This window comes from Macrosteles quadrilineatus, unplaced genomic scaffold (assembly GCF_028750875.1).
Source record: "Macrosteles quadrilineatus isolate MER2022 unplaced genomic scaffold, UCM_ALF_1.0 Scaffold_3__2_contigs__length_128488019, whole genome shotgun sequence".
NCBI classification, from domain to species: domain Eukaryota; kingdom Metazoa; phylum Arthropoda; class Insecta; order Hemiptera; family Cicadellidae; genus Macrosteles; species Macrosteles quadrilineatus.
The window spans coordinates 106,432,165-106,442,059 of record NW_026542596.1 but is presented as its reverse complement, the minus strand read 5'-3'; the positions used below and the strand labels follow the sequence as shown (position 1 = coordinate 106,442,059).

The 9,895-nt window shown below is 32.7% G+C and overlaps 1 protein-coding gene across 2 annotated transcripts in view; it reads right to left on the bottom strand.

Moving 5' to 3' along the window:
* Positions 1 to 3,354: 3,354 nt before the first annotated feature.
* LOC128989926 (facilitated trehalose transporter Tret1-like) overlaps positions 3,355 to 9,895 on the bottom strand; it is a 34,228-nt gene continuing 27,687 nt past the window's right edge. For both annotated transcript variants that reach the window (XM_054412073.1, XM_054412074.1), the window contains one exon: positions 3,355 to 5,708. In XM_054412073.1, the coding sequence (XP_054268048.1) occupies positions 4,833 to 5,708 (876 nt within the window). In that variant the 3' untranslated portion in view covers positions 3,355 to 4,832. The remainder of the gene's footprint in view (positions 5,709 to 9,895) is intronic.

The following is a 9,895-nucleotide window of genomic DNA, read 5'->3' as shown; positions in this document are numbered from 1 at the left end:
TGGCAATAATTAATTATTTTATTTAAAGTTGTGGCTTATAATACAACTAGACATTCCATCCGCATGTAAAATAGTCGTAGTTGATGTGAGCCACCGACAGATTGTGCTGATCTAAATTACTGATTTCTGTTGAATACACAATCATGTTTACCAATTCAAACTACTGGAATGACTTATTGTGTGTTATAGCAACTGTTATGACTCATTAACTTGGCCAGCAACAAAAAATAAGGTAGAAAATAGAGTTTTAGTCACCAGCGCATTTTGTGACTGGCTCACACAACTGCGTTCTTTTTTAACAAAAAATTGGCTACAGCTGGTCCATATAGATGGGATGTCTAAATGGTTGTGGTGTATAATACAACTAGACATTCCATCCCCATGCTTATACTTAAACTCTGATGGATCTCTAATAACTCTAAAGGCTGCATATTGTATCAAACTATTTTGTCTTTTCTGTATTCATACCAATTTAAAACTTTGTTTACCAAAGTATGTCTGACTTGCACAGATGTTAGGAACTAAAAAGTGGGTTTAATGTTGATTTATTTTGGATGTAAACTTAGTTTTTTTTAAACATAAGGAAAACATTTTTAATTGGTAAAGCCTAGGATGTGCATTTTATTTTGGGCTACTTGTACTACAATTTATGGTGAAGTGATATCATAACTTTTTTTTAACCAAAACTACAATGGCAAAAAATTCATTAAGATGAAAGCTTTAGAAGTAATCAGTCAACACTGAGAACAGAGCTATGTACGTGAACCTTTATGACGCAATTGATCAGAAATGTTTAAACTCAATTTTACAACAATTTTCAGACAACTCTCATAATCTTATTGCAATTAACTTGACTTAAAGTAGCAAGTTTTCCTCAACGTTGTGCTTAAAATGCGGCTCATTGAGCCGTGCGGGTTTCCTAGTACGTTAATAATTATTCAACGCAGATGTTTTCTTAGTAGCACAGTTGAGGGAAGAAGTTAAAATGTATTTGGATTATTTTATTTATTTATTTAGAACATTACAAAACATTTTTATTGACTTTTCCAAAATCTTCCAAAGAGTAAAATGCCTTCTCCAATAGCCACGCTTTGAAATGAATTTTAGGACTGAAATTGTTTTAAATTTAGTAGCTGTTTGGCCCCATGAACTGTGGTGGCAAATGGAACAAGTTAAGTCTATGTTGTACAGGTTTGAGAAAAATTTAAATCTAGTATCGTAATTGTGGTCAGTTTGGTTTAGCATGAATGTGTCAAAGTTTTCCTTAATCATTGAAACTGTTCAACATATATATATGAACTGTAGTAGAAGGTAAGAATTTTGAATTGAATTAAAAGTGGTTTACAGTTTATATTTACTTTAAGATTACATTTACGACTAATAAACATACCACCGGTATAAACTAAGGGTTTCCATAAAATGAAATTGTATAACTTTTGTTTTAGCAGTCTTTAAAAACTGGGAGACCTGATTACACTATTTAGAGGTGTCCTAAAAAGACACCCTGTATAGTAAAAAGCTCAATTATAGTTGAAAATTTATTATACATAGTAATTAAGATCAGTTAGAACAAACTAGACCCTACCCAACATATAAGTTGTAATGTAAAAAGCATTGAAGTTGAATTTTGAAATATAAAATTGTTAAGTACGCCAGTTAAAATTTTCTTCACTGAGAAACTAATAAGTTTTCATTGTAGATGTACTTTCTTGATAGTGTCTTCCTTATAGCTATCAGATTGTTATTGTGATTTACTAAACCTTCCGAAGTCGGTCATTCACTGGCATGACATTGGCCATTTACTGGACTCATGATTTTGGCATATAAAAACAATTCTTACATGCGTAATTGATCTTTTATGAACAATTTTGATAGGGCAAACCCTTAAATCTCAACCAAAAAGTAGGTATAATAATATATAGCGTCAATACTCTCATTTGAGAGCATTGTTAACAAAAAAATCTTACCTTAACCGGTCATTCACTGGGCAATTCACCCTATGTCACCTGAATAATTTCAAGCTTCATTATTTTGTATCATGATTAACTTTTTCTTTTTTCCTGATGATTCAGAGGGTGACGAGTACATCAGGACTGTTTTAGGGGTTTGTGTTCTTCGGTCTTTCCTGATCAATCCTTGACAGCCACTTACCTTCAGTTTATAACATTACTGAAACATTAAGCACATTTAGTGCTCAACTCATCTGTTTCCTCTAACCGAGACTGCCCGCAATGCATACACCCTTACTCCTCTGCAAATGCACTCAAAAAACGATCAATAGCAGTCACTTTAAAAGAACCCTTTTTATAGAAAGAAAACCCATTTCAAAATTGATTCCATTACCTTTTTGCTAGTTTTAGTTATAAAGATATTAAACTTATATTAGTCTATTTAATAGATTTTTAAGAAACACTATACAATTAATTATCTAAACAACTATTGTGATTTTTGTGGCATTTATGTGATTTTTGTGAATTTGAGAGGCTATTTAAAAATAAATTTTTGTGTTATGTTTATTGTTTAGGGGTTTTTTTATAAACACAATGCTTCAACTTTTTAATAAACTGGATTGTAATTAATGTGAATATTACCTGTTCATTGTTATTCATTAGCATTATTTTCAAATTTCAAACAAAAGCTTGAATTGTATAACCTTTTCTATGGTTGTCATTAATGTTTTGTAATTATTTTAAAATAATATCAGGTTTTTGCTATAAGAAATTTTATTTTATCCCAATCCCTTTCGATTTACTGTTCAAACTTCTAGCTTGTTGCTATAACCTGCTTGTAACTTGTATGTAATGAAAAATAATAATATATTATGCTACAAGGCTGGGAAGTATAGGATTCATTATTTAAGAGTTATAAGTGAAAAACTTAAAAAAGTGCAAAATTTTCATAGTTTTTCGACTGCCAAAACTTAAGCAGACATCAGAAACCGTCGCAAACTCACAGGACTCTTATTTGGGACCCCCAAAAGGTGTTAAACACTTACCAGCTTTAGACGATTTTTCAGGGAGCATATGTCTCATTTGCCTGGGCTAGTAAGATAATCTCTTGGGATTTATGTGAATGAAATGAGATAGGAAAAAATACTGACTCATTAATAAGGACAACATTTTATTACAATCTATAAATTAAAATACATATGGTGGATATTCTCCACAATAAACCTACAAATTAGAAAGAAAGGAGTTTCAAAATGAATATTTCAATATACTTCCAAAACTGTAAATACATTTCACAACAAAACTAAGCTACTTCTTAACACAATAAACAATGTTTTATGAGTCATATTAAATTAAAGCTTCTGTTCAATTAAAGCTACATTTTCTATACAAATTGTATTTGTAAAAAAATTTTATAAACCGGAAATTTCCTCTTTTACATTATTGCAATGTAAATATAAATAGTCGTTCAAGACTCTTAGAGTAGACATAATATAAAATTCATGGGAAAGCAGTAACAAAATTTAAAAGTCATGTAAGAGTTTTTTAATTCAAATTGGTGCCTAACGTTTGCAAGGCCTTGTATCTGCTTTGTAGTTAGGAATGAAACATGGCATTAATACAGTGGAACTAAAGGTGTAGGGAGGAGACAAGACCTTGATGGGTTTCGTGGTACACAGTATCATAGGCCTAACTAGGAATACTAGAATGAGCCTAAGGGGGGGGGGGTTACACTGGGGGGTATGGGAAACTTTTGAAAATTAGACCCGTAAACTTGCGTTTTTAGACTATTTAGAGACAAAATAAAAGATTTTTAGATTAGATTAGATTTTTTAAAATATTTTTTATTGTAGAAAAAAAATTTATTGTAAACAAAATCACGTTTTAAGGTCAAGGGGGGAGGTTTATAGAAGGTCAACCCCTTACACCCCCCTGGATACGCCACAGCACAGTATTGGGCCTTCTTCCAACACCACATTTATTTATGATGCCAGATGCATTATGCATATGCAACAAGTTCTAGGGACCAAGAGAAATATTTGGTCTAAACATTTGTTGAATTTTTGGAACTAATTTTTTTTATTAAAACATTGGAAATTTTTAATTGAACACATTTGACTGTATTAGTTTACACCCTTATGTTAAATAGATTTTCAATTAGAACTTGTTTCTTAGCTAGGACTATGCTAAAATAATCTATATATTAATTATTATTGTGTATGTATAGTGTAAAGTTTTGTGATTATTCAACCTGAATAGACTCTTTTAACTTCGTAGAAGCCTGCTATCTCTAAAATTAATTGTTAAACTTTGACCCTTGAGCTCTATGTTACAACATAATTAGTTCAAACATGACTGTATAAATCAAGAATTTGTTGAAAGTATTACATGGAACAATTTAAAATGCTATTTCCAATTTTACTGAAAATAGATTATTACACTTAAGCATGTGTGATGGTACTGGATTCAAAATCAGTCTAGAATCACAGGCTACCTAAAAATGTCACAACAATTCTTCAAAGACTGCACAACAAAATTAGGCCTTGTATTTAGAATATTATACCTTCTTGACAGTATCACATGGCACAAAAATACTATGATGTCAAAGTACAAAAATATAAATTCTCAGATATTCATTATCTACCAAATTATTCTATCACCTAGTATCACACGTATAAAAATAGCTATAACTAGTATTTTTGTACAACAAATAGAACAATAAAACTACAATAGGAAAATATCAAATCTTCAAATCATCTACGCGACCATTCTTGGGGCAAACAGGATCAGAAAACAGATTGGAGATAGTTGTTTAACATTATTCTATCTAACTAATGTGATTTTGCAAAAAGAGCTTAAACCATCTAAATAAGCGAGGCACTACTAAGAGTTATTGTGAGTTTTCATAAAAGATTTTTCAATCTCTTCAAAGCTTTTACCCAGAGTCTCTGGCAGGAAGAAATAGACAATGACAACGTTGGCAAAAGACGTGAAACAGAAAAAGTAGAACAGCCCGGATATTTTAAGTACTGATAACATGTAAGGAAACACTTTAACTATTCCGAACATCAAGATGTAAGCGTACGAGAATACTATTCCTCCTCCAGTCGCACGAACCGTAACAGGTAGAATTTCCCCAACCAGAGTCCAAGGAATAATGAGAAACCCGATAGAGCTCATAATGACAAACACCAGAATGAAAACAAGCCCTAGCAAACTGGACCCTGTCGTAGAGGGTGATAGTGTTGAAGTTACATTCATTTCTGTGGTGGTATTCAAAAAGGTACTATTAAACGAAGATTCCGTAACGTCAAAGACACTTTTGAATACACAAGTTCTATGGAAGTACAAAGCAGCTGCAAAACTTGAAATCGTCATCCCAACTCCTGAGACGATCAGTAAGAACCTTCGTCCAAAACTACGAGACAGACTGGTGGTCAACAGGCTGACAGAGAATCTTATAACACCCAAAATTACAGTGGCCGAATCCGCATTGAGACCTGCACCAAAATCACCTCCGATCGACTGGAAGACTTGAACCGCGTAGAAGATGATTGGGTAGGTCCCGCTCAGTTGTTGGAAGAAGAAGATGGTCAAGAGAAGAGAGAAAGGTAAAATGACTTCTCTCTTGGTAAACTCCCTGGAGAAGTGACGTACATTCCCTACCAGACCATTTCTCCGACCTTCTTGTGCAGCCTCCTGCTCTTGCCGCTTGGCCTTGCTGACCTTCACCAGACGATCCCACTCTGCTGTGAACATCTGTACAACACATACTATACTCAGAGAAAACACTGGAAACAGACACATTCACAATAATTTCAACTTTTACATATAAATTCATCCCATGATGAAATTACCTCTTGATTTAACAGAAGTTACCTGACAAATTAACATGAGTCATGATGCAACAGAAAGAATTATTTTACTTGGTGGGGGAAAAATATTATCTTGAATTAATTCAGAGCCTGGAATTTTTGACACAAATCACGGGCCAAAGATAGGCTCACAAGAACCTCTAGTTTCTTTTTTTTGGAAAGGATCGGGTTCAAACTTATTAGAGGTGTTTCTTACCAGCCTACACTGAAAAACTCCTACACTAGAAAAAAATCAGTGTTTATATGATCTGTTTTTAATAATCTATGAGCTTCTGTACTCTATTTTTTCAGGTAAGCTAGCTAAACTCTATCCCTTCTCAAACAACTCTTTAAACAGTCAGATTATTTGAGAACACTTTATTTATTTTTGTTTGGAAAGTCTGCATCCATCAGGTTTTTATTAGGATAGACACAACCAACAGCCTCTAACTGTCAATTAATTAATTATGTTTTTGTTAATTGATCCTGTAGAACAAATCTAGTCACTTATTGATGATGGATGTGTCCGGCCATCATTTACAGTATTAATTGGTGGAGCAGATATTTAAGAGGACCGTACCTAATGTTTCATTTTAAATCATGCAGAAAAATTTTCTTTTGAATTCGCTGTAGGAGACTAGGTCCTAATGTAGTTGAAACTGTTCATGAATGCTTTGGCATTAAATCCTACTAATATTATAAATGAGAAAGTTTGGATGTATGGATGTATGGATGTATGTTTGTGACAAGTGAACTCGAAAAATACTGGTCGGATTGGGCTGAAATTTGGCATGATGATAGCTCACATTCCCGATTAACTTATAGGCATATACTTATTTCAAAAATCCTTTCGGGCTCCGCCCCAGTGGCTCTGGAGTTTCCCATGTCAACCTTATGAGAAATGGAATTATTGAATCGTAACAGCTGTTTCAATTAAACAAGTTGGTTCTGTTATATGATGTTCAATAGCATTAAAGTTACAAGGATTACCAACAGGGTGCAGCACTATTATTTCTTTTACATTTATGACAACAGCTAATTTGCAACCAAAAGGTGAGTGAGCGTAGCGAACGAACTTCAACCTTACATGGAGGCGAGTTAGCGTAGCGAACGAGCTAACCTGAAGGCAAGTGAGCGCAGCGAACAAGCTCCAACCTAAAGGGGAGTGAGCGTAGCGAACGAGCTCCAACCTAAAGGTGAGTGAGCGTAGCGAACAAACTTCAACCAGGACGTGATTGAGCCATGTGAACGAGATAATCTTGAAAATTAAGAAGTTAAACGGGGCAAAGCCCGCGGGTTACAGCTAGTAATAAAATATATTAAAACTACCAATTTCCCCCCTAAATTATTCTACAAGTGAAGTGCATAAATTCAGGTTTAGGCCCACCTAAGTTTAATTAAGATTATTATGTACAAGGATAGGGATCAGCTAGCTTACCTGGTAGATAGAGTTCAGATTAGCTTTGGTAACACACACAAAACACATAACACAAAAAAGTAAAACTTAATATTTTGTCCCTGTTCTTCATCAGAAGGGAGAAGAAAGAAGATTGGCGGTTAAAGATCAAATTTAAAATTCAAAAACAATGCTGCCAACTGTGGTTTAAATTGAAATAAAAGTTCCTGTTACTATGCCCATCTATACAGGGTGTTTAAAAAAGATGGGGGACATATTAAACCTAGCGATTTCTTGGGTCAAAATAAAGAGAAAATCAAGAACAACATTATTTCCTAAATCGCTTTATTAACCAGATATCCGCCATTTTGTATTTTTTACATTAACATTTTTATTTTTTAATATTTTCAACCAATCTTTATGAAACTTGGTATATGTATATTAAGGTAGAAGAGACCCGTGTTAGAAAAAAAATTCATCTTTAATTTATATCTAAAATTTTAAAATGGCGGCCATTTACGAATATTAAACTTAAATTACTAAAAAATGGCTGATTTTATGAAATTATGACAAGAACACTTTTATTTAGCATTTTTAATTATCTATCAAACGATACCAAGTTCAAAAAGATTGACTAAGAAATAGCTGAAATACTACGATTTTTAGTTGTAAAATGGGGTAGAATAAGGCAGAAGCTAGTCACTAGTCAGGTGTGCCCCAAAAACCAATTACTGCAGCAATCACATTCTTATTTTACTATTTCAAAATTAAGTTTATTGTGCAGAAGTTCATTCATTTCATTGATTATTCTTTTTACCATAGCAAAAGAATGTTACCTATATAAAGAATCTCTAGAAATCATACATTTTGTATATTATTAACTGGGTTTTGTAAAGAAAAAATAAAAGTTCTTCACTTATATTCAAAATATACTCTTTACTTAATTGATCATTCCATCAAGCAAAATCACCTCACACCTTTATGTAATACAATTTAGGTATTTCATACAGGTGTGAGTATAACAAAAAGTTGCCCCCTGGTGGGGTTTTAATGAATTTAATTTAATTTTAATTGAACTACTGAGGACATTACAATCACAGAGCTGCGCAGTGGAGTTAAAGATGTTAAGTGTGGGCCCTGTAATTAAACATCCCAGAAGTCCGATTTATGGACCGTGAGAGGTCTGATATGTTGTCCTCCTTCACACCTTCTTCAGCTTAATTCTAACACTTCTTAAAACTAATGGATGTGTTTATTTGAACACTCTATGAATTGAAATGTCAGTTCAGATGAAAGATTGTGATGTGAATTGTTTTCTTTGTAAAACTGTAATACTGCAAATAATAACATATTAAAATATTGATTGAAAATATTTATGAAACTGTTTGTTCAGAAACTATTTATCAAAGTATGACTTCAAGATGTTTGTATACACTGGATTTCGGTTAAGCCGATTATTCATGAATTCACCAACTTGATATTAAAAAATGTGATCATCAACACTCATTGTATATACTTTGTATACTTCTTCAGTTAAACCAATACTCTTAAATTTACCAGTATAATATTAATAATATAATATAAAACACAGGATAATGATAAGATGATGATTTGTAAAAATACTGTATAATGAATCAGAATTACGAGCTGTGATACAAATATTGAATATAAACAATGTAATAAACTTTATGCACAATTTATTAATATTTGAAAGAGAGAGTGAGATAACTGATTGTAGTTGTTTGGTGGTTTGCCACATTTTAACACTGCAGAGTCTCGGGAAAACGTAGCCTTGACGATTTTATTTATTTAGTTTAGGCCACCAGACTCCCCAAGGATGTTCGTATATATCAAACTGGCCAGTTTACAATTTAATCAAACAGGGACTATTATGTAGTTTGTGATCTACATCACTCCTTGCTGATCAATGCAACGGGGCCAATCGACTACTGAGTCGATTAATTGATAATTTTTATTAAGTATTTAATGTTTATGAATTTAATGGGAGTCTATCCTCATGACCTTTTGTCAACCCTAGCCTTCGACCGAGCACTCTGTTACCCCCATTTACGTTACACAATCAAACTCTCACTATTTAAAAATGTAACACTCTATTCAAAATTATTACCTTATATGAGATACAAAACGTTATAAATAATAATACTGATGATGATAGAATTTGACCTTTGCATAGAACACAAAATAATAATATCACAGACAATCATTGTTCTTAAAAATAATAGACCATTTCAATTTAATTTAATAAATAATTTTCAATTGACTATAATTACTAATGTAACTTAAATTCTTTGCATAACGTGATAAAATTCAATTAAACATTTTTCATCCTGAATTGTGACCATGTGCTCAAGGTATACCAAATGAAACATGAAATTTTCAGACCAGCTATGACATGATTTCTGACTTGTAAAGCTAGTGGAACATGTGAAAAAATGGCAGATTGGCAAGACTATTTTAATACTAAAACACAAATAACACAAACATTTACTTACGTACACATGTCGACACATACACATTCATTCCGACGAAGATTCACGCGTACCGAACATTTAAAAACTGACTCGTGGTAATTTGTGACTTTTTGTCTGACCGAGCGGAACATCACGATACGGTTTTTTCTGGTGTAGGACTTATTAATTCTTGTTTTTTCGAGCTGGCGTTTAATGATTCAATTG